This window comes from Pundamilia nyererei, unplaced genomic scaffold (assembly GCF_000239375.1).
Source record: "Pundamilia nyererei isolate P.nyererei 1_Seehausen unplaced genomic scaffold, PunNye1.0 scaffold00184, whole genome shotgun sequence".
Classification (NCBI taxonomy): Eukaryota; Metazoa; Chordata; class Actinopteri; order Cichliformes; family Cichlidae; genus Pundamilia; species Pundamilia nyererei.
Window position 1 is genome coordinate 1,003,654 of NW_005187585.1, and position 24,264 is coordinate 1,027,917.

At 42.3% G+C, this 24,264-nt stretch overlaps 1 protein-coding gene across 3 annotated transcripts in view; it reads left to right on the forward strand.

Moving 5' to 3' along the window:
* The window catches only part of dmxl2 (Dmx-like 2), a 43,786-nt gene that overhangs the window by 12,685 nt on the left and 6,837 nt on the right, over positions 1 to 24,264 (forward strand). For 2 of the 3 annotated variants that reach the window (XM_005746869.1, XM_005746870.1), the window contains exons 6-44: positions 1,390 to 1,456; positions 1,558 to 1,730; positions 2,102 to 2,282; positions 2,405 to 2,585; positions 2,703 to 2,921; positions 3,022 to 3,293; positions 4,041 to 4,304; positions 4,508 to 4,737; positions 4,835 to 5,037; positions 5,570 to 5,691; positions 7,135 to 7,224; positions 7,358 to 7,466; positions 7,565 to 7,684; positions 7,803 to 8,030; positions 8,497 to 8,783; positions 9,251 to 9,423; positions 9,510 to 10,161; positions 10,299 to 10,628; positions 10,718 to 10,837; positions 10,950 to 11,085; positions 11,668 to 11,778; positions 11,916 to 12,085; positions 12,374 to 12,471; positions 12,599 to 12,764; positions 13,164 to 13,428; positions 13,548 to 13,750; positions 14,745 to 15,137; positions 15,685 to 15,867; positions 16,002 to 16,298; positions 16,402 to 16,593; positions 16,705 to 16,781; positions 17,053 to 17,183; positions 17,669 to 17,914; positions 20,987 to 21,177; positions 21,299 to 21,432; positions 21,523 to 21,608; positions 21,797 to 21,998; positions 22,495 to 22,612; positions 23,651 to 23,716. In XM_005746869.1, coding sequence (XP_005746926.1) covers positions 1,390 to 1,456; positions 1,558 to 1,730; positions 2,102 to 2,282; positions 2,405 to 2,585; positions 2,703 to 2,921; positions 3,022 to 3,293; positions 4,041 to 4,304; positions 4,508 to 4,737; positions 4,835 to 5,037; positions 5,570 to 5,691; positions 7,135 to 7,224; positions 7,358 to 7,466; positions 7,565 to 7,684; positions 7,803 to 8,030; positions 8,497 to 8,783; positions 9,251 to 9,423; positions 9,510 to 10,161; positions 10,299 to 10,628; positions 10,718 to 10,837; positions 10,950 to 11,085; positions 11,668 to 11,778; positions 11,916 to 12,085; positions 12,374 to 12,471; positions 12,599 to 12,764; positions 13,164 to 13,428; positions 13,548 to 13,750; positions 14,745 to 15,137; positions 15,685 to 15,867; positions 16,002 to 16,298; positions 16,402 to 16,593; positions 16,705 to 16,781; positions 17,053 to 17,183; positions 17,669 to 17,914; positions 20,987 to 21,177; positions 21,299 to 21,432; positions 21,523 to 21,608; positions 21,797 to 21,998; positions 22,495 to 22,612; positions 23,651 to 23,716 — 7,486 coding nt within the window. The remainder of the gene's footprint in view (positions 1 to 1,389; positions 1,457 to 1,557; positions 1,731 to 2,101; positions 2,283 to 2,404; positions 2,586 to 2,702; positions 2,922 to 3,021; positions 3,294 to 4,040; positions 4,305 to 4,507; positions 4,738 to 4,834; positions 5,038 to 5,569; positions 5,692 to 7,134; positions 7,225 to 7,357; positions 7,467 to 7,564; positions 7,685 to 7,802; positions 8,031 to 8,496; positions 8,784 to 9,250; positions 9,424 to 9,509; positions 10,162 to 10,298; positions 10,629 to 10,717; positions 10,838 to 10,949; positions 11,086 to 11,667; positions 11,779 to 11,915; positions 12,086 to 12,373; positions 12,472 to 12,598; positions 12,765 to 13,163; positions 13,429 to 13,547; positions 13,751 to 14,744; positions 15,138 to 15,684; positions 15,868 to 16,001; positions 16,299 to 16,401; positions 16,594 to 16,704; positions 16,782 to 17,052; positions 17,184 to 17,668; positions 17,915 to 20,986; positions 21,178 to 21,298; positions 21,433 to 21,522; positions 21,609 to 21,796; positions 21,999 to 22,494; positions 22,613 to 23,650; positions 23,717 to 24,264) is intronic. The other variant, XM_013914290.1, reaches the window with a different exon arrangement.

Sequence of the window (24,264 nt, forward strand, 5' to 3'; positions counted from 1 at the left end):
AAAAAAAAAAATATTGAGATATATATCTTATATCGCCATCCAGCTAAAAAATATCGAGATATGAATTTTGGGTCATATCGCCCAGCCCTAACACACACAAATGTTCACAGACCATCATGTTCTTCAAAAACACTTTACAACACACAGTGTAATATGATGAGCATGCCCAGACATGGATGTCGGCTGCAACAAGGCAGTTATTCTAGTTTGTGTACCTTTGAGGCAACAGCTGAATATTTTGCATACATTATTTTTTTCACTATTACTTTGGAAGTAAACGTTTTTTGGTCATTTTCTCTTATGCAGTGAAGAGTTAATCACTTCATTGTGCAGAATACATTCTGTAATCTTCCCTTTCCCTCATAAAACCTACAGTCAGTTACTGATTATCAAACACATCTGGCCTTACACGAAGACTAGTCTTCTGAGTCAGCAGGCAGTGCCGCTCTCATGCCTTAAGCTGTGTGAGTAGACACAGACATATGAAACCACATCTGTTGCTGTCATATGATGACTAACAGAAAACTACGAAATGGTTGCGACCAACAATACCTTGTGCACAAAGAAACAGACTGTTTCCATGGAGAAGTGGATGTTAAGGGTTTTGCTGACGCTTGACCACTAACCATGTGAGGTTAACTTTTTGCTGCGTTGAACGTGTGAAAATTATGGTGACAGTGTAGGAGCAGGTGAATAAAACCCCACGCACACAGGAATAGAGATCGATCCTTGACCATCTGGCAAACACCTGTGCAAAGGGGGGGAAACGAGTATTTCCCAGAAGGTTGGAAGTGGTTGCTGGGGAAAATAATGGCTGAAGCTCTCAGTTATAGTTGCAGTCCTATAGACCAGCGGTCCCCCAACCCCCGGGCCTCGGACCGGTACCGGTCTGTGAGTCGTTTGGTACCGGGCCGCGAGAGTTGAGGCTCAGGTTTTCAGGGTTTTTATCGGTTTTCAGCGTTATTTTGTTATCGTTTTCATCGTTAACTCTGTTTTCCTGGGTCTTTTCACGTGTGTTATGAATAAATATTTTTTTCGGTACCGGTATTAGTTTTATTTTGTTGTATTTATCCACAACACCTTAAAGGCAAGTCCGTGAAAATATTTTCGGGCATAAACTGGCCCGTGGCGCAAAAAAGGTTGGGGACCGCTGCTATAGACTGCTCAGTGACGTTTTGCTATAGCACTTTCTTTGTGACGGATTTCACTCAACGAGAGCTTTCAATCTGATGGAGCTTCCATTTCCTGCCAGTTGAGAATCTTATTGCCTAACAACCATTGATTGCATTATGTCCAACGTGGTGAACAGCTCTTGAGGAATGTGTTTGGCATCACATGAGAAACCTTAATAGCTGATATTGTTTTTGTTTCTTTTTCCTTTTCTTTTAGGACCGCTGCGTCTGTCCACGCAGCCAAGTGGTCTCCTGATGGAGAGTATTTTGCCACAATTGGAAAGGTTAAAGATTCATGTTAACATTTTTTTTATAAATGGCAAATTGTTGAAACATTTTTTTGTACCTCAGTTTGCCTATATAATGATTTTCTGCACATGTACAGGATGACTGTTTACTCAAGGTTTGGTATCCCACTACTGGCTGGAGATCCGCAGTGGTGGTCCAGGACCCGTCTGATAAAAAGCCTCTTCCTGTTCACTTCTCCTTTGTTTACTTGGCTCATCCTCGCTCGGTCACTGGTGTGTCCTGGAGGAAGACCAGCAAGTACATGCCCAAGTAAGAAAGCACACATGATCACACACATAATATGCTGTAAACGTGTTTATTTGTCCACTTTTGTTGTGCGTGCTTGTTGTCTTTTAAAGCCAGACATAATGTTTTGGCTATAAAATGAGGTTTTGCCTCCTTTGAGTGATGCGTTACTAGGCCAGAACGATATTCAGCGCACTTGGTTAAAAACGTGGTTCAATAACTGGGCATCCAGCAATAATTTTATTTTAGTCATGGGGTATGCATACTTAACTCTTGTTCTAAGAAATTGTTGTTGTGTCCCTAAAATGTGTTTTGACTGAACATTTTTAATAAAGGCAAAATGAATCAAAAAAAGAACTACTGAAGGACGATTACATTCTTGTGTTATTTTCTAGGGGTTCAGTGTGCAATGTGTTGCTGACATCTTGTGAGGATGGAGTGTGTAGATTATGGTCGGAGACCCTGTTACCTGAAGACAGTCTGCTTGGTGGACAGATCACTGAGAACACACAGTCCTTCAGCTCTAGCCTGCCAGGCCTGGCAGGCAATAAGGACAAGATCCAACATGCTTTGGAGGTACACTTAGTTCAATCTCAGCAGAAATAATTCATAAATGACCAAAAAATGGAATATTTCTCAGAAAGGAATAACACAGACCTGTTCTCTTGCCTTTATTCCTGTGCTCCCTCTCTAATTAGTCAATCCACCACCTTAAACATCTGCGCCGTGGCCGGCGACGGTCCTCTGCTTTAGTGGCACACAGTGAGCTGCTGCCCTCTCAGCTGGGCACACAGGATGCACACACTCACCGCCACATCGCTCATCATGCCAATGCCCTGTGTCACTTCCATATCTCGGCCAGTATTAATCCCAACACAGGTAGTATTTTTTGTTGGACTGGGTTTTAAAATGAATCAATGTGCACATTGAATGGAGCTGTAAACTTAATCTAAGCTTGTGTAATATTTGTGCTCCTGCCATGTTTCTGTCTGTCAGATATCCCATCAGTGCTAGCTGACTCTGCAGTGTTTAACCCAGACGATGGCACAGGTGGCGGAGGCTTTGTGGTTCACTGGCTCAATAATAAGGATCTTAGCTTCACTTCATCCATGGACCTTTTTATGCTGCAACTCCGTAAATTCTCTGAACAACAGCTGGACCAAACTACTGAGGACCCCTTGGATCCTGAAGGATCCCCTATGAAGTTTGACTTTGGTATGACCAGGCTAACAATATATAAGGCTGCTTAAAACCGACCATGTTAAAGGGCACGTGTAAGACTAAAAAATCTTTTGTTTTTGTTTGTTTTTTCCAGATTTGGATGAGATGTCTGACAAAGCATCCTCAGAGCAAGGAGAAGAGGGTGAGTCAGGGGAGCAGGGAAGCACCAAGGCATCCTCCCCAGGATCCAGCTCTAGCATGCCTCTGCCTTCCATGCTGCTAGAGAGGAAGATGGAGACTCTGATCACAGAGTGGAACAAGAGCCCGGACATGCTATTTACCATCCATCCATTGGATGGATCTTTCCTGGTTTGGCATGTAAAATACTTGGACGAATTCAACCAGGGCATCTTCAGACAGGTTCAGGTGTGCACAAAAATTCAGAATATGAAAAACATTTTTCAAGCAAATCATAATCTCTTTTCCTAAATTGTAACTTTTCTGTTTCAAATTGAATTCAGTCGTTTACTTGCTCGTACACACCTTGCTCACAGCACAAATTGTGTGACTGTTTTTTCTCAAATATAAATTGACTCAGCATTCCTCCAGCTGTATTTGACATTCAGAATAAATTTTTTTCATTTTCTCCGATAGAGAATTATGGAGAGTACTCTGCGCTTTATCAAGTTACCCACAGAATTAATGTTAATTAGCAAAAGCTGTTATAACTTACAGAAGGAAGTCTTTGTCATTTTAATAAAGTTAGAGCCCAAGTAATTTTTCACCTAATTTTCACTTTGATATGCAGCGAGAAGCTTGCACTGTAGCATCCGGCTGTCCTAGAAAGAGCAGCACTTCAGCACTCCTCTAAGGAGGACCAAACAGGATATTAAATTTAAAAGGACTGAATTTTGGGCTTCAGCTGCACAGATGTTTACATTTGTTCGAAAATATCCCTTTTGCATTGACTGCAAAAATACAGTAGAGTATGAAAAGACTTTAATACTCTAATATTAAAACATATCTACACAATACAAGTTAAATACGTGTTTGAGTTGGTTTAGCACAGATGAGTAATCCAAAAGGAATATCGTTAGGAAGCTGAATTATTATGTTGATTTAAGGCTTAAGACACTAAGAAAATATTCGCAACTGTTTCTTATTTTCCTCCAGGTGTCCTTCTCCTCCCGTATTCCGGTGGCGTTTCCCACAGGAGATGCCAACTCACTGAGTAAAAACATCCTCATGTATGCCTGCACTTTGACTGAGGGTGTAAGCGCTGGAGTAGGCAAGCAGGGAAGGATAGTCCAACATGTGTCCCACTCTGCTTCAGCCTCAGCTGGCCTTAGTTCTGCTGCTGTGACCTCCCCTCCCAACCCTCACATTAGTCCAGCTGTCATGATGGTCTCCAAGCATGTTGATGGATCTCTTAACCAGGTACGAGGTTGAGGTTAACCTCGCTCTTCTTTCTGAGGGCTTTGCTCACATGTTTTGATAAATTGCCACTTTAGCCCAAGATGTTTCCACAGGCTTGACGCAATTCTCAGACAATCTATCATTTTGCAGTTCACACTATAATTTGATGTTTTTTTTGCATATTCTGTTTCCCTCACAAAAAGCTTTGATTCCTCTGTCTGCAGTGGGCTGTGACATTTGCAGAGCGTTCTGACTTCTCCAATGTACTGACAGTATCTCATAAGTTTCGGTACTGCGGCCATCGTTTCCATCTGAATGACCAAGCTTGTCACACAGTGCTGCCGCTGCTGCTGACCTCCTCTCACCACAATGCCCTGCTCACCCCTCCCTCAGCCCCTGGAAGTTTGGAAGGAGAGCAGCCTCCTACCTTCCCCCTACCAAAGGGTCTTCCCAGGTATAGCATGAAGTAGAGGTAGAGAACTGAAGCAGTCAATAATGGGTTTAGTTTGCTGGTGATAGGCTAGTAATTGTAACTGTTATCCATTATTAAGGAAGCAGCTTCGTAATGCAGCTACAAGGACCTTCCATGACCCCAACGCCATCTACAGTGAGCTGATTTTGTGGCGAGTGGACCACATTGGACCCCTGTCCTGCACTGGAGGCGTCTCAGAATTGGCCCGTATCAACTCTCTGCACACCTCTGCCTTCAGCAATGTTGCTTGGCTACCCACGCTAGTACCCAGCACTGTACTTGGTAAATATACCGTACATTTTTATATAAAGCTGATTTTTGAGTTGTTGTTGTTGTTGTTGTTATTATTATTATTATTATTATTATTATTATTAGTAGTAGTAGTAGTAGTAGTAGTAGTAGCTTGATAACAAGAATTTTGATTAAGAGGGACATTTTCACTCTTGCTGAGACTCTTGCTGCACTTCGTTATTTTTTTTGTCCAGGTGGCAGGAGGATATTAAGTTCGGAATTTCTCAGGAAATACTGAACAACTGTCACAGCTACTCACTTCCAGCAGTAGCAAACGAATCAGCAGTATGTTCCAGCTTTGCGGTCAAAATGCAGTGTTCTTCTGTCTTATTGATACTGATGCCATAAGTCTTGAAAGGAAAAAAAAATATACCCTTTCTAATTCAAACCCATTCTCAATCTAGTTTGTCCCGATTATTGCTCTTTGAAGAAGTTTTCTTGGATGGCTCCATTTATGAGTGTCCTTCAGAGTTATGTGCATTGTCCAATATTAAGCCTGCAATCTTTGTGTTGTGTCTAACAGGAACTTACTGTAACAGTGCCAGTGCCTGCTTCGTGGCATCAGATGGTAAAAACCTGCGTCTCTATCAAGCTGTTGTGGATGCCAGGAAACTACTGGATGAGCTGTCAGATCCTGAAACATCTGTGAGTATATATGCACTGTTTTGTTATTGCTCACTGCAATGTGATAGTTTTCATTTAAGGTTTATGTGAATGTATCTGGGTTTTCAAAGGAGCTTGCAAAGAAAAGCGTCTGGACTTCTTTAAGTTGCTTGAAGACGTTTCACCTCTCATCCGAGAAGCTTCTTCAGTTCTAAGGTCAAATGGTGGAGAGTCCCAGATATAAACCTAGTGGGAGTAACCCCCCACAGAGGGACAAAGGATCCCCTTATGATCCTCTAATCGCCTGAGCCAAGGTGTGAAAACGGCTGTGGGTCCCAATCAGCCAGAGTTTCGGGTGAGCTCATTGTGAAATCTGGCCCCACATCATGCGAATTCCTGAGATCAGATGGCCCAGGATGTGAGTGGGCGTTAAGGCGTCTGGGAAGGGATCTCAAAACTGGATTATAGATGGCAGACAGTTGGTGTCGTAAACCACCACCTCTGTTCAAAGATGGTCGCTCACAGTGGACATAAATGGCTTCTTTCACTCCTCTTTCAAACCATCTGTCCTCTCTGTCCAAAATGTGAACCAGTTTTTCTCCAAGCATAACATCCTTGGATGCATTTCAGACCCAGCAACACGCTCAGACAAAAACTGGTTCACCCGAAAGACAAAACGCCAAAACACAGACTTAACAATGTGGTGTATGCTGTACAGTGCAGCGAGGAATGCTCAGACCTCTACATTGGAGAGACCAAACAGCCACTTCACAAGCGCATGGCACAACACAGAAGAGCCACCTCCACAGGACAAGACTCAGCTGTCCATCTGCATCTAAAGGACAAAGGTCACTCTTTCGAGGATGCCAACGTTCACAGGAATTCGCATGATAAGGTAGGGCCAGGTTTCACAATGAGTTCACCCGAAACTCTGGTGAAACGTCTTCAAGTAACTTAAAGAAGTCCAGACGCTTTTCTTTGCAAGCTCCTTTGACTACGATGACCTGGATGACTGAGAACCTTCACAGACCTATCTGGGTTTTCATTACTCACACTGCGGAACTTTAGAATTTGTCATGAGGGACCAAGAATTGAGTTAAAATCAGGCTTATGTGTTGCTTTGCTGGCTTTGTTCGGCTTAAAGGTGTACACCAACCATAAAACAGCAGCTGTCAAATACACACATTATTCACAGATGTTAACTTTTGCTATAGGCCAGCTTTTAAATAACCTAACAACTATTAAATCAGTCACACAGATCCTGAATTTATAGGACATGTGGCCATGTTGTTTTTGAGGCAAAATATGTGTTTTCCTCATGCCCTTATAACAATTTCCAGACTTCATTCCTCTGTACAATATAAAAAATATTATGCAACACTTTCTACCACTCCAATGGTTTTAAATGAAATGCAGTATGATGAAATACAAAGTAGATTATGTGTTTTTTGTGTTTTGATTTTTTCCTTGTATATCTCTTCTTAGAAACTCGTGGGCGAAGTGTTCAATATCGTCAGCCAGCAGTCCACAGCCAGACCCGGCTGTATCATAGAGTTGGATGCTATTACAAACCAGGTTAGCAGCTGCTCTGTATTTTTTCTCACCCACTTCAGATCAATGACAGACCAAAATTCTTGGCATGAACTACTGAAACCTCCTGATCAATATATATAGTAAACTGTGTGATGCTATGTCCATGTGCCTCCAGTGTGGATCCAGTACACAGCTGCTACATGTCTTCCAAGAGGACTTCATTCTAGGTTACAAGCCCCAGAAAGAACCAGAAGCAAACACACCAGCCTTTCCACCTGGGGGAGGTATAGCACTCTGTTAAACTCTGTGTCGGTCTGTTTATTCCTATTTTACAGCCCAGTTGTCATTAGATGACGATAATACTGCATTTTACTCTATCCAGATTACCAACCTCCTCCCTTCTCTGAGAAGTTTTTCCTGGTGGTGATCGAAAAGGATCTCAACAGGAACTCTGTTCTGCAGATGTGGCATCTACATCTTAAGTCTGTGCAGGCCTGTGTGGGTAAGTGTTTTGGTGCGTGAAGCAAAGCATTTATAGGTGAAAATGAAAAATAATGTGAAGTCTGCTTTTTGAAATTTAGATTAACTTGTCTCTTCTGATGTGTTGCCTCTGTGTGCAGATGAGCCAAGCCCAGATTACAGCTTCCAGAGCCAGCTGATGGTTCCCAATCAAGTTGTGAATGCTGACTCATCTCCAGAGACGTCTCCTGTCAGACCCTTGCCACGGTCAACTTCAACAGCTAACTTGCAATCTGCTAGCAAACTGATCCTCAGCTCGAAGCTGGTTTACAGCAAACGCCTTGACCTTCCTCATGGGGTGGAGGTTACTAGGGCGACCCCATCTGCAGGTTGGAATATAAACTTATGAGTATAACCATGCTGTTGTTGCTGATGTGTAAAAACTAGTGCTGTCAGCGTTAATCTCGTTAAAATGACGTTAACGCCATAACCGCATTAACGCGGTAAATCTCCGTTAGCGAGTTAGCGTGGGTCGCCCTATGCGTGGGGCTGCACAGCGCTAACGCATTAACGAGCTAACCTCGCTAACGCGTTGACGCCGTGCAGCTGACAGATTAACGCTGACAGCACTAGTAAAAACTCTTTTTCTTTTTTCTTTTTACACATAAATTAATGCATCATTTCACCTGTCCTTACTTACTGTAATAATTCAATGCCTGTCGACACAGTATATTCAATAGGTTGTGTGTCTTTATCATTCAGTTTTGAGGATATTAGTTTCCTGGTGGGTTTAAATGAAAGAATATGCTAAAGAAAAAACTTCCTAAATTTCATTTTGTCTCCTCTTTCTACCAGGACATCTGAGTTCCTCCTCTATTTACCCCGTGTGCCTGGCTCCATACTTGATTGTTACAACCTGCTCTGATTCCCGAGTGCGGTTCTGGCACTGTGCTGTGGAGGGTGATGATGGGAATGGTATGGATGGCGAGGACAACCGGGTGTACCGCTGGGAGCCCTGGGCTCTGATGAATGAAGAGGAGGACAACAACAGTGCTGTGTGTGTGTCAGGCCGGCCTGTAGCTGTGTCGTGTTCTTACATTGGCAGGCTGGCTGTGGCTTTCAAACAGCCACGACAAGGACAGGTAGGAAATTAGAATTTGGCTTTGTATTTGTATTGTGAATGTATTATACCACAAAAAAAACTAGCAGCATAGAAATTGTGTAAATTACCTTGAAGTGTAAGAAAAATGCAATAAAAATGTAAATTGGGCAAAGAAACATCATTTGGCTGGACCCTGGACTCTCCCATTAATGCATACTAATGCCCTGTGTCAGCATATTATTTTACTTTTATGTAAAGTGGAGAATGATCAAGTTTTGCATTTGGGCTGCATCTACAAATGATAAGCATTAGTGAGAAGGGATTAAAAACTAGCTAGATGTCACTGAAGTGAAAATAAGTTCAGGTTTAACATCAGCAGTCTGGCTTATAAGCAAGTCCGTGTATTTAGTGTTAAGGTGCATGTAAAAAGTATTATTAAGAGCCTTACTGTCTTACTGATTTGTCACAGCAGTCATGTTAAATCAAACGGTCTTCTGTTGTCCTCAGAGTCTAAGTTCCATAGAAGACTTCTCTATGCATGTGTCCATCTACGAGTGTGAGTCTACTGGTGGCTCAGAGTGGGTTTTAGAGCAAACTGTCCACCTGGATGATTTCGCCAGACCCTCTTCCACCCTGGATCCAAGAGTCAGTGTGGACTCAAATCTCTTTGTCTACAGCAGGTCAGGAACTATTACGTTTATCATATTCTGTCAGAGTAAGTGTTTTGCTTGTATGTCTGATAGGTTATTCATTTTCTTCACCTCAGGTCTGACTTGTACATGAGCAGAGACCATAGCTCACCCAACATTAAGCACTACGTGCACTTGGACTGGCTGTCAAAGGAGGATGGATCGCACATCCTCACTGTGGGAGTGGGCTCCAACATTCTTATGTATGGCCGTATCTCTGGTGTGGTCAATGAGCAGACGAGCAGCAAGGAGGGTGTGGCTGTTATCACCCTTCCTCTAGGGGGCAGTATCAAACAGGGGATCCGCTCACGCTGGATTTTGCTTCGGACCATTGACCTCCTGTCATCTGTGGATGGCACCCCATCGCTGCCGGTCTCCCTTTCCTGGGTAAGGGATGGCATCCTAGTGGTGGGCATGGACTGTGAAATGCATGTGTATGCACAGTGGCATCAGGACAAGAAGCCCGGTGAGGGAGAAGAAGGCAACCTTTCATCAGCAGACATAGCCGGAGGTCAAAGCACAGTGTCCTCCTCGATCTTTGAAGGGAGGGCCAGGTCAAAGAGTGTGTTTGAGGGGAGTACTGCAGTAGATGAGGCCCTTCGTGCCCCAGCAGGACTTCAAGAAGGAGGACTCTTTGAAGCAGCTCACTCGCTGTCCCCAACTCTTCCTCAGTACCATCCAACCCAGCTGCTGGAACTCATGGACCTGGGCAGAGTTCGGCGTGCCAAGGTGAGTCCATTTCTACCTCATTCAGTAGTGAAAACATCCAAGTGAAATCTAGTGAGTTTTTATTCAGTGTGTTTTACACGATTTGATGCGGATTAGCTGATTTTAATAAAGTCTTGGTCTTTTTTTGTGTGTGTCAGGCCATCCTCGCCCACCTGGTAAAATGTATTGCTGGAGAAGTCGCTGTGGTTAGGGATGTGGAGGCAGGTGAGGGCGGAGCCAGGAGACATCTGTCTCGGACAATCAGCGTTACTGGCAGCACAGCAAAAGACACCATAGTGTCGGGCCGTGACGGAGGCAGGGACTACACAGAGATCAACTCCATCCCTCCCTTGCCTCTGTACTCCCTCATGTTGGCTGATCTAGACACCTCTTATAAAGGACCTGAAGAGAATGCTAAGGGAACGAAAGGGACTGATGGTGAGGCAGCCCAAAAGTCCACAGAGGACCAGTATGCTGACCTCTTCCAGGTAGGAAGAGTTGAGACTTGAACAGATTTTGTTGTTAAAGGTTTACCTGCACGTAAGGACTTTAAACTCTTCTCTTCCTGCATTAACAGGTGCCAACAGTTACCACGGATGACTTTGTAAACTTTGCCACAGATAAACCAGAGAAAAAATCCCGAGTTATTAACCTCTCTCAATATGGGCCTACCTATTTTGGACCAGAACATGCTCAGGTAAAAATGAAATAAAAAATAGGCTTCCCTTTACATAAAAATCTACTTATGGAGAAGTAATATTTGTTTATCACTTCTCTGCTTCACTTGCTTTCTTCTCATTTGTGTCCAGGTGCTGTCCAGTCACCTCATGCACTCCAGCCTTCCAGGCCTGACCCGCCTAGAGCAGATGTTCTTGGTGGCCTTGGCTGATACTGTTGCAACCACAAGTGCTGAGGTCGCAAGCTCCACTGATCAACAGTACACAGGTCTGTCTAGTTTGTGTGTGTTCCAGTCGTACTTATGATATGTACAGGAGACTGTGTACAATATAATACATCTGACATTTGGCATAAACACTGTATTCCTTAAAAAGAAGTCATAACAGCATCCTTACTGATATTGCACTCCTGCAGTAAAGGTTGATTACATATTTTTAGCAAGCAGATTGGTTCTAAGTCTTGGTATTTAATTGAAACCTAGCAAATCGGTCCAATATTGCATTAAAGTTAAATAAATGTTTTTAACAAACAGGAAAGGAATACTTTTCTTGAGTCATTCGCCAGCTATCAAATCTTGGTGGTTAAACTGCTCCTTTCTCTTTTTCAGTATCTTTTGCCTTTTTTTACTTCGGTTTTTCGTTCTTTTTATTTAGTCTTTTGTGAGGAAGACATTAGCAGGTTGTTCCTGTGCTAAGTAAGCAGAGAAGAGGGTAAGAAGGTTCAAGGACTTGGAGACCTATTGTGTGACAGGATCACATGAACTCAAGTGATACTTGAGTTTAAAGGTCTTTGCCCTCTTGTTGAGTGGTCTTTGGGGGGAAAACTGATCAACTGCTGGTATTTGTGTAGGTGGCGAGGCTCTTGATGAGTGTGGACTAAGGTACCTGCTCGCCATGCGTCTTCATACCTGCCTGCTCACCTCTCTGCCCCCACTCTACCGCATGCAGCTGCTCCACCAAGGTAAAGTACTCTGCTCATGGTGCTGCTGCTGTGCGCCGAGTATACAAAACGTTTTGTATGACAGTTATGGGGTATATTGCTCCTTTCACTATCCCTATTATTCACTATCCCGATCCAACTATCTGCTTCTATTGCAGGCCTCTCAACGTGTCACTTTGCATGGGCGTTCCACTCAGAGGCAGAGGAAGAGATGCTGAACATGATCCCAGCAATGCAGAGAGGCGACCCACAGTGGTCTGAGCTCCGGGCCGTGGGTGTGGGTTGGTGGATAAGAAACATCAACACTCTGAGGAAAATGGTGGAGAAGGTACCAGAATAAATATGCGTATTTATATACATAAAAATCAAAATGTAATGCTGATTATGGCAATATCTGCCTCAGTTTCTAGGTGAGTATATGAACTAGAAAAGGAAACTTACCATCCAGTTTACTCTGTAATGTAATTAATTTCCTACAGGAGTTTTCCATTTCTAGTAAATAGGAGCTAGGAACAGCTAGGAGTTACTGTAAAGACTTTATGAATCAAAGCAATTGGTAAATATTGATAACTCTTTAGAAATAACTAAATAACGACTATTGCTTGTTTATAATCAGTTGGGAAAAGCTGCATTCCAGAGGCAAAATGACCCTTTAGATGCTGCCCTGTTCTACTTGGCCATGAAGAAGAAAGCTGTCCTGTGGGGACTCTTCAGGTTGGACATTTTCTCTAAACACATAATTAATTTGAATAATTTTTCCAATGTTCAGAACAAGAGGTTTTAAGTGAATTTTCTTACTAAAGCAGAATGGATACCAAACTCTGTGGCTTTGTTCTTTCAGGTCTCAGCATGACGAGAAGATGACTCAGTTCTTCAAAAACAACTTCAGTGAAGACCGCTGGCGAAAGGCAGCTCTCAAAAATGCTTTCTCCCTACTGGGAAAGCAGCGCTTTGAACAGTCGGCTGCCTTCTTCCTGTTGGCTGGTTCCCTCAAAGATGCCATAGAGGTTTGAGGACTGTTAATAGTGCACAGACAACTTACTGACGCTGTGTTTACTCCAGTAGCATATTTCAGCGTAACTTGTAGCAGCAATATCATAAAGTCGTCTCTCTGTAAGGTGATATTGGTACAGAAATATGTTGATGACAGAGTGAGTCTTCAGCCTTTAAATCACAAAAGAGAAGCCTAAATTATATAAATAATAAGATGCATAACAGTAGCACATAGTCTTTGTTGGCCTAGATTTTTCTCAACACACAGTCAAAATATACAGATGGGCAGAAAAGGAAGTGTGAGTTTCTGTTTGTACCTTGCAGAAATCATTAACTTTTTGCACTTGGCTTGTTATTTCTTTAAAGAGAAAAACCTGCACCGTCAACTCATCACGCTGTTTCATGGTGTTTAGGTATTGCTGGAGAAGATGGAGGATCTCCAGTTAGCCATGATAGTAGCAAGGCTGTATGAGGCTGATTTTGAGAATTCATCCACCTGCCAAGGCCTCCTTTATGAGAAGGTCTTGGGCTGCAATAGGGACGGGAGTGGTTACCACTGTTCCAGGTTGCACCCCGATCCGTTCCTCCGCAGCATAGCCTACTGGATCATGAAAGACTACACCCGAGCCTTGGACACATTATTGGAGCGAATCCCAAAAGAGGACGATGAGAACCCTGGTTAGTTGGTTGAAGACATTTTAGTGATTTTTAAACGGCATGTTCCATTGTGCATTATTCATGCTGTTTTCACCTGAAATAAATATTTTCTCCCTTTTCTTTCCATTTTTGTGCATCAGATGTGATGGTTAAGGCTTGCAACCCTGTGGTGTTTAGTTTCTATAACTACTTAAGGACACACCCTTTGATCATTCGCCGCCACTTTGCAAATCCAGCGGGCACAGCAACAACAGTAGGCCTCACTGCTGAAAAGAGCAGCGCAGACGAGATCAACCTCATAGAGCGCAAACTGTTCTTCACTACGGCCAATGCACACTTCAAGGTGAGTCCATACTAATCTAGCTATTTACTCCAATCCAGTTCTCTTGATGGAGTTGGGAACTTGTACATTATATGTGTAAGTATAAATATGTAGTATAAAGTGAGGCCGTTACAATTGAAGTAAACATTAAAATGGTAAGGACAAGAGTAAAAGATTAGTGAAATCATCGCCTTCTGACACAACTAGCAAAGAACATTTTTAGCCTATAAATTCAAGTGCACTTTGTTGCTTGTGCCTGTAACTGATGATCAATTTTTAATGTCCAGACTGCTTCCTCTGAAATCGCAGGACTAGGGTAAACAGGATAGGGTGAAACCGTGATGTTCATGAGCTTCATAAATAAATCACAAACACAGCAAACAGCTTTACACAAGAATCAACTTCCACTATCAAAGAATGCAAAATTTGTTACACGCAGTTTACTGCAGTCGCACACAATTTTGCAGGGAAAGAGAAAGAATATTTTTGCCTTGTAGTTTAGCAGAAATGCAGTAATAAGTCATGATATTGTTGTTGGGCTCGATCACAGAACATTATTGTATTTTTGCTCCATGAAGATCTGCTGAATTTGCTCTCTTTCTACTCCTCTAAAGGGAAATGGAATGTAGCAGTGTTATAACAGGAAAAAATAGACTGGAATAAAAACTATACTTGGAGGCTCTCAATTACATGTTGCATTAACCCAGCCAGGATGTCATGTGAAATGAAGGAAATTAGATAAGCTGTAACTAAGAAACTAACATTTTTGCTTGACCCACCAGAGTTTGTGAATTTAGGATTCAGATTTAGGCCTTAGCTGTTGCTGTTTGATGTCATACCTTTTACATAATCATCATTGTAGACAAAAAAAATCCACTTTGTTACAATAAGAAAGATAATTGTAATTTATCACTTCCATCCCCCTATGTATCATTCTGATAACTACAAAAGCATGCATGCCGAGATTATATAACAAAAGTTCATATACATATTATATAATCTCTGAATCTTGTAGGTGGGCTGCCCAGTTTTAGCTCTGGAAGTACTTTCCAAGATCCCCAAGGTTTGCAAGAAGTCTGGCTCATCGCCTCTCAGCAAGGCTTCATCCAAGGCCAATTTAAACACAAGCCAACCCTTGGAAAATGGCACTCAGGGAGGTTTGGACTGGGGCTCTCCAGCAGCACCGACACAGGCCTGGGGAGGAAATGATGGCACTGGTGGGTTGGACTGGAGCCAGCCTATGGTGAAGGTAGAGGAAGATGAGCTGAAGCTGGACTGGGGAGATGTCAAGGAAGATGATGAGGATGAGGACGATGGTGGTCTGACCATGAAGAAACCAGAGCTGGAAACCGAAGGAGAGGAAGGTTCAGGAAAAGGCAGCCAGAAACTGCAAAGAGAGGACTCACAGGTAGCAATAATATCTAGAATCTCCTTGAGTAATTGTGGAGATCTCAGATTTTATTTTATTGTCTTTTTTTCCTTTGGTTGCACAGTTAAAATACCAAAACAGGAAAAAAAAATAACTTCATTTTGATGTTGTATGAAGGCACATCCTTGTCTAGTTTCTTTACTGTCTTATCTGGCATATAGGAGACGACAGATACAAACCAAAATGTTACATTTAAAGGATTTTTATTTGGAGTTAACACATCAAAGAAGACCTGCCTGAACACTCAGCAGGGAGAGAGTAATGTTTATTAGGATATGTAATTTAATCGTTATTATAATAAAACACAATTGTGAGGGTTCGACTCTCATTCAGATGTAGTGTTTTTGAATGAGAAAAGAAAAACATGTTTTTTTTGGTGGGGTCTTCTCCAAAAGGTGGAAACTTGCAGCAAAGGTGTCGGAGAGTGTTTTTGGGCTTGATTTGCAAATTGGGTCGGCCCCAAATATAAAATTCAAGGCTACAAAGCACGGTCTTTGTCCTTTAAAGTCACTCGCATGTATTTCAGGGCGAGTCGGAGGTCGACGTGATAGCAGAGCAGCTGAAGTTCCGTGCCTGTCTGAAGATCCTCATGACAGAGCTGCGTACATTGGCTACAGGCTTTGAGGTGGACGGAGGGAAGCTCCGCTTTCAGCTCTACAACTGGCTGGAGAAGGAGATAGCAGCCATGCATAAAATCTGCAACTACAAGGTCGACTTTAATATTATTTGATGTTGTTTTAGCCCATTTTAAAAACTGCTGAATGTTTCTATAAATGTTTTTCAGTTCTGGTTCATTGTAATTTATTTTATTTTATTTTTTTACCATAAACGTTATCAACTCAGGTGGAAGGAAAGGAGGAAGAGTCAGAGGTGGAGCGTTGGGGAGAACGCTCAACATCGGTGGACATATCAGATGACGTATTGGAGCGAACAGACGCCGGAGCCTATGAGCGTCATCAGATGGAGCGCCGCCGGCTTCAGGCCAAACAGCAGCACTCTGAGAGGCGCAAGGCATGGCTGAGGAAGAACCAGGCCCTGCTCAGAGTGTTTCTATCCTACTGCAGCCTTCATGGAGCCAAGGGAGGCGGAGTCACCTCTGTTCGCATGGAGCTTCTGTTCCTCCTGCAGGAGAGCCAGCAGGTATGCATGCACCTTTATACATATGTCATTATATATGTTTGTTTTTTATTAGTACAAAACAGTTTACAGAGAAGGCAAATTCACTTTTTGTCATACTCTGTAGGAGACCACAGTGAAGCAGCTGCAGTCCCCTTTGCCTCTGCCTACTACACTGCCCCTGTTATCTGCTTACATTGCCCCCACCAAGACAGTCATAGCCAACCCTGTTCTCCACCTCAGCAATCACATACACGACATCCTCTACACCATCACACTCATGGAGACCCCACCACATCCGGACATCATGGACGATCGGGTCAGTACTTTAAAAACAAATCTCTAACTTAATTTTAAGATGACTGAAAGTCTTACTGTCTGGTTGTTCAGTTTGGGGATGAATAATGAAAAATGATGTTCATGTTTTTAGGTGAACGCTCTGCACACGCTAGCAGCATCTCTGTCTGCTTGCATCTATCAAGCACTCTGTGACAGTCACAGCTACAGGTAAACACGTGCATTGCAACACATCCAGAAACCAAAACTGGCTTCACATTACCCTTGTGCTCAAAGTATGCGCTCATTGCTATTTAGTAGTTGAGAACTATTGTTTTTGATGCTGTGCTTGTGTAGCTTAGTCTGACTCCAGGTCTGTTCAGACATTTGTATCTTTGAGTTTCACACTATGAAAGAAGAATAAATATATTTAACAAAATGTTGAAGATGCATGTTTTGGGCTGTTGTGACTTTATCGTTTAATGTTTTGGTTGCGTTGCAGCAGTCAAACAGAGGCCAACCAGTTTACAGGGATGGTTTACCAGGGCCTTTTGCTCAGTGAGAGGAAACGACTCCGCACAGAAAGCATTGAAGAGCATATTACTCCCACCTCTGCACCTGCACAGTGGCCAGGTAATAAGACCTCTTACTTTACTACCCAGTGGTGTATTTGGGGAGTTGGTTTGATTCCGACTGAAGAGAGGATTTGGATTAGAATATAATAACACATTTGCTCTAATTTGTAGTTTTACAAAATGAAACTGAAGTCATATTTGAGGATCCTCACAGATTCATAGGATGGGGGAAATGGCTTTCTGTGTAAACATCAAGGACAGTATTTTGTGAAAATGTGAAGAGCAGGACAAGAGAGAGCAGAGCAAAGCAGGCAGTCTGTGTTTATGCAGAGAGGCAGATGGTGTTCTATAATAGGAGCTCAGTGGCCTCTGGGAAGGAAATGGAAAGAAAGAGACTGATCACGCCATCCTGAAAAGGTTTCATAAATGGGTTCTCGATGGTGCTGAGATGGTGTTTTTGTTTGCCTGTGGAAGTTATTTGTGTAAATTAGGGGGTAATCTGTTGCACGTTTATCACGTTGGATGTGCTTCCCCTCTATGCAGGTGTGTCGTCCCTGATTTCATTGTTGACATCTGCGAGGGACGAGGACCAGCCAAAGCTCAGTGTGCTCCTGTGTGAAGCTGTTGTGGCAGTTTATCTTTCCCTGCTAATCCATGGCCTGGGCACTCACAGCAGCAATGAACTCTTCCGCCTGGCAGCACATCCCCTCAATAACCGGGTGTGGGCCGCAGTCTTCGGAGGAGGGGCCAAAGTCGTCATTAAGCCAAAGAGGCCTGAGGCTCCACCAGGTAAAAGGACAATTTGGTAGTTAGCGATCTAAAACCTTTATCTTTACCATGTCAACATTGTTCATGGTTGTAATTATTTGCCTTTATCCCTTGATTCAGCACATGAAGTTGACCTTTTTCCTCCCACGTCTGTTTTCCCTTTAACATCTCTGATCACTTCCACTTTTGGTATTATCGCATAGATATTTACTTAGCACTGTCCTGTTGATGCTCCTAACATGCTGCTGCTACTCGTGTGTAGCGTCTTGTGTGAGTGTGCCCTCTGCCCTGTGTCCCAGCGCCAGCTGATTTTGAGGCAGCCAGGCCAGAGGAGTCTCAAGAGACAGGAAGACCAGAGCAGAGCAACTTCACCTCAAACCCCACTGTCACCCCTACTGAAACCCAGCGCCCTAAACGTCCCCCTCCTCCTGTTTTAAGGGACGAGGGGGTGGGCACTGTGGTATCTGCAGCTAACACCAGCTGTGAGTAACTGGGCTGGTGGATTGCAGTGCTGGTTTGCAGAATTGCAGTGCATGGTAATTGTAAAGGTTTGCATTGTTGCAGCTGCTTGAATGACCCACCACTCTATCGTGAAGCTACTGCTGAATGAGCATTACAAACAAAATTAAAAAAAATCCACTACTGTTATGACAAGCCAACAGCTGTGTGTGTGTTTGTGTGTGTGTATACTGCATTGCATGTACATGTTGTAACGTCCTCTGTGCTCATTTTGTGTCACTGAAGCACCAGCTGGGCCTAGCAACGAGTATTCAGAGGCCAATGCTGAGCAGCCCACTATATATGAATCTGAGACTAAACCAGGTACACTTTCAGAGGCTTCCTGTAGCGTTCAGGCTAAATATCTACTTGTGTGTTGTCCAGATTTTAGAATGAAATACAACCACAATTCAAGAAAACCACTACGGTGCTGTGTTAAATCTAAACAAAAACAGAATGCAATAATTTACACATTTCTTAAACCTATATTTTATTTACAATAAAACACAAAAACCCTATCAGATGTTTAAATTGAGATATTTTACTCTTTCATGAAAAATATTTGCTCACTTTGAATTTAATGACAGCAACAAATACCAAAAGTTGGAACAGGGTGACAAAAGGCCTGAAAAGTAACATTTTGCAATTAATCAGGTTCATTTACAACATGTCACTAACATGATTGCTTTGTAAAAAAAAGAAAAAGAGCATCTGGAAGAGCTGAAGATCATCGGTCCTCTTCAGTGTAAAACTTTTAAAATCTCATCATCTACTGTCCATAAATTCAAGAAAATTCATAGATTCAAGGAACCTGGAGAAATCTTCCCTGTGCACAAAGGACAAGGCTGTTGCCAGAGAATGCAACACCGTTGTCTTCTCTGGATCAAACTTCATTTCAAATGGACTCAGACAAACTAGAAAAACTGATCTGTGGTCAGATGAAATTCTTTTTTTTGTTAAAACATGGACGCACCATCCTCCAGACTAAAGAGGAGAGCGCTCCGTTCAGAAATTATATGGAACTGTATTAGTACCTATAGAACTAGCAGCTTGCACATCTGGAATTACACCATCAGTGCTGACTGGTATGTACAGGTTTTAGAGGAACATGTGCTTCCCATTCAGATTAGTTTTTTCAGGGAAGGCTTTGCAGATTTCAGCAGCTGCATTCCATATCAGATAAGAATGGGACAGCATTCCTCTCCCAGAAGTCCAGCAGCTGCTCTGCTCAGACAGTCCTGACTTGTACAGATTAAAATAAGGTTGGATCCTGCACAGTGGGTAAACATGGCCCTGCCCCAACTGTTTTGAGACATGTTGCTGCTATCAAATTGGGAACGAGTTAATATCCTTCTTAAAATGGTACTTAATCTCCCTTCAAATGTTTGATATGGTTTCTATGATCTACTGTGATGAAAACAGATTAGCAAAAATTGCATTTTGTTTTTAATTTGCATTTTACACGGCATCCCAACTCTCTTGAAACTGGGATTGTATTTTGAAGTAATGCAAATGGAGTTGGTGTACGTAAGTAATTTGCAGTTGAGTTAGTTACTGCATTATAGATTTATACTAGCGCTTGTGTGACATGATTCAGGTGTTTGTCTGTTTATTTCAAAAACTAAGCCATTCCCAAAGTGCTCACAGCTCTACTGTGTCACTGTTGGCTGAAATTGACACTGTTCATCCATATTCATCAGGCCAGAGTATACCGTGCTCACATTGTGTTTGTGAGGGAGGAAGATGGGGACTGGCATTTAGACTCCACATCTCTAGAGCTTGAGGCAGCTCTGAGCAAGGCCAGGGGCCTTTTTGAAGAGCTCCTTTAGAGGACAGGCCATCTTAAATGCCAGCCTGTTGATAAAAATCACTTGTTAAAATTGTCCTTTTGAGGGCCGCGGCAAACCTGCATGCATGCCACAGTCACACAGCTTTAGAGAAAAGGTACATGCTGATGCCCAACTGTCATGTTCTAATTAACTCATTTTAACCTTAACATACTGTAGTTGCCAGTCTCATCATGTTTGCCTATTAAGTGCTGTGGATATGAGGAAATGCTTAGCACATGATCGCTGAAGAAATTTGCTATCGTTTGATGTGTTCTTTGTGCCCACACATGAAATATTCACTGATTCTATTATGTAATGGACTGTGCAGTATCTGTGTGTCTAACTGCACTGTCTACTCTGGTTTGTGTCTTGTCTTGTTTTGTCTGGTGCGATACCAGAGATGGTCATCCTGGATAATGGTGCAGGTTTGTGTACTAGCGAGTGTTTCTTGCCCTGTGCTTACATCCCAAACGTGTGCTTTTTGTGCCTTTTTGTATTTCTCCTTTCCAAAAGTGTATGACGTGTCATTTGTGACTGAAGTTAGGTGCAGACAGGAGCCTCCTTTCTCAGGTATTATGTGTTTTGTGTAGGATGTGGATGCAGTACTTTTCCTCCGGATCTATTTCTTTCTTCTTTTTTGGATTTAAAGTGATGCTGAGTTTCAGCTGATCTTCAGCCTTTGTATAAAATGCAGCACACTGCAGACCTCTTTTCAAATTGTCTTGTGTTTGAAATATACCATTTCTTCATTCTTCTTCTGCTACAGTGGCTCCCCCTCAGCCCCCAGCAGAGGATGTGGACCGATACAGACGCAGATTCAACATGAGGATGCTGGTTCCTGGACGCCCTGTAAAGGAGACACCTGCCACGCCACCTCCTGTTCCCGTTGAAAGACCCACCTACAGGGAGAAGTTCATTCCCCCAGAGCTGAGCATGTGGGACTATTTTGTGGCCAAAGTAAGAGAGTAAAACTGTCAAACTGAATCTTTGCTTCAGATTTAAGGTTTAAACAAAAAAACAAAACAATATACATATTTAAGCCTTTCATTTACTCTTTGCTGATCATTTCCCCTCTCAGCCTTTCCTGCCGCTGTCAGACAGCAACGCCCTGTATGACTCAGACGAAAGCGGTGCCGAGGATGACGAAGATGATGATGACGCCTTCCTATCTGACACACAGATGACTGAGCACTCTGACCCCAACTCTTACAGGTACAGCCAGCCATGCTTCTTTCTCTTTATTTCCTCTGAGACTCATTGAGGTTCATATTTTAATTATTTGTGTGTTTGTGGGTTATGTAGCTGGTTTCTGATCCGCCTGGTCATGGTGAAACTGGCTTATCACAATGTCAAGAACTTCATTCCTCTCACTGGCCTGGACTTTACAGGTACATGCTCGCCAAAAGACCGATCCTAAACGCCTCTCTAAACGTAAGCGATGCATTCTTTATGAAGGTGCATGGAAATATTTTAGGACATTTCAACAATAATTTGTTAATCATATGGAATCCACAGATAAACGCTTCATAGCTTTTTGCTTCTGAATATCAAATTTGTATATGTGTTTGTGTCACAGAGCTGCCAGTCACGTCCCCTCTGAGCAATGCTGCCTTGAAGACTTTGGAGACCTGGGAGCAGCTTCTGTTGGAGCGAATGAATACGTTTGATGGCCCACCTCCCAACTACATCAACACTTACCCTACTGACCTCAGCACAGGAGGTGGCCCTGCAATACTGCGACATAAGGCCATGCTGGAGCCTGACAACACACCCTTCAAGTGAGTATTACATCATCTATATGTAATTTTTGTCTTTGTACTTACAGCAGATAAATAGATAAGGCGTCAGTAGCAAAGATGTAGACACCAGTTAGTGACCAAAGGTTGCTGGGGGGAAAAAACAGTATTCTCTCCGAACAACTCGCTAACTGCTCACCAGTGGTAGTGAAATAAATGTAAATCGACTGGAAATGGGAAAACAAGTTCCACCCTTAGAAACATGTTGGTTTCAGCCAGAAGGCATAACTTGAATTTTGAAAATGGCTGTTCTTTCTTTCCAGATTCACATCACATTTCTTCAAGCTTTTGTGTTTTTTCAGGCTTTACTTGCTAAAGATTGCTGGCAAGTGTTTGCAGACAAGACAGTTTTCTTCCATGCAGACTACAGGAATTTGTGTTACTCTGTTAGTTTCTTTGCTTCTGATTTTTCAAAGTGACAGTCACAAACAGCCTGTTTGTGATCACCTTGTTTTCATCCACTTTTTTTTTTCTTTAGGACAAGGAACCACCAGTCCTTTCCAGCCCGACGTTTGTGGCATTTCCTGGTCAAACAGGAAGTTCTTCAGGAGACATTAATCCGTTACATCTTCACAAAGAAAAGGAAGCAGAGTGAGGTCGGCACATGGCATTTAATTTTTGTTTTTTCCTTAGATGAAGTTTATAATTTCTTTTATGAATTTTAAGTACTTGAACATCACATTAGTCAGCAACTATATTATGTTGGTTTTTTTTTTTTTCTTTTATTCCCTTTTTTTCCTCCTCATCTTAGTGTAACACATGATTGTCATAGAAAACAAATTTCTGAAGTGGATTTGCTGACATTAGCCCAGGTTAACCACACGTAAAGACACGACGCCTATAAACAGAGATTTATGATCCTTGTAGGCATCAAACAACTAGCCCTACCAAAGTGAAGTATCCGAACAGTTTTTACAAAAATAACATATTTTATATGCCTTTTAATTTAACTTTAGTTCTTAGTGTGCCGCATGTCCACAGTAGGTTTTCCCTTAAAAATGGAAAACGGTATCCAGATGCTCGGTTGTCCAGATATTTTTTATTTTTTTCCCAGATCTTTTCTTTGGAATATTTTTGCAGTCTATTAGTTGGAAATGGCAATTTGGTAATTTTTTTTAGTCATGTATCTAAATTCATCCCTTGATTTTTTTTTTTTTATTTTTTTTTTTTTTTTATTATTTTTTTTTTTAAAAGCACCGAGTGAGCATTTTTATCACTATTAATATTTTTCTTATCTTTGCTTTGACTCCTTTAACATATAATCAAGTATAAGATGGTTCACTGCCTTCTGTGATGTCTGAATCAGTCACTTTTATGACAGGCTGCCAATGCAGCTCGAACTTAAAAAAAAAAACCTCCTATAGATTCTTGTCCTCATGCCTAGTTAATAATTAAAACCTTTTTCGCTAACTGGAATAACATCATGTCAAATTCAGCTGTAATAGTAAGATGTCTCCATACCTGCTGCAACATGTCTGACTTACTCCCATTTTATCACCAAGTATACAATATCCTGTCAGCTTTGTTAATTTTTTTCATTTTCATTTCATGATTTATTTTTCTGTTTGTGCATGTGTGTTGTGTCGTGCTGTGTTGGTGTGTCCTGTGTCTATATTGCCTCTGTGTGTGTGTAGTCTGTAGAGAACCATACGGACCGTATAAGCCCACACTGCAAAGCAGGAGCTAGCAGTTCCTATAAGGTAGTATCATTTACTGTACCAGCCCAGGCCCTGGCTCTGTCTGAGCATCTGTCTATCTTTTCTGTCTGGGAGAGTCATTGCGAAGCCAAGCTTGAAGGAGCAAGTGCATTAAACACTAAAAGAAATCTTGCACCAGTTGCACAGGGTTTGGTTTGCAGTTTGTTTTGAGATCCCGCCACGCTGGGGTAAAGCACTGCATGTCTCCTCTCTAGCTTGGCCTGATAGTGACTGCTCTGGTAATTTTTTGGCATAAAATCTACTCGAAGCTCTATGGCTTAGATCTAATGTCTAATCTCTTCCTCTCACTGGGACACTTATCCACTCACATAACCTCATATCCAAACCTATCAATAACTCATCTCCCTGTGTAGCTCACATCCTTTCTAGCTGGACTGATTCTGCAGGACTCAAAATCACATAAATGAGATGGCACACACTTTAAACCTACTAACTTGCATGCTCACTGTCAGGGTGTGGTGGCGAGGCTTTCTAACTGGAGGGTGTCAGCCCAGAAGCTCAGTAGTCATACTTGTCAATATTTTCTGTTT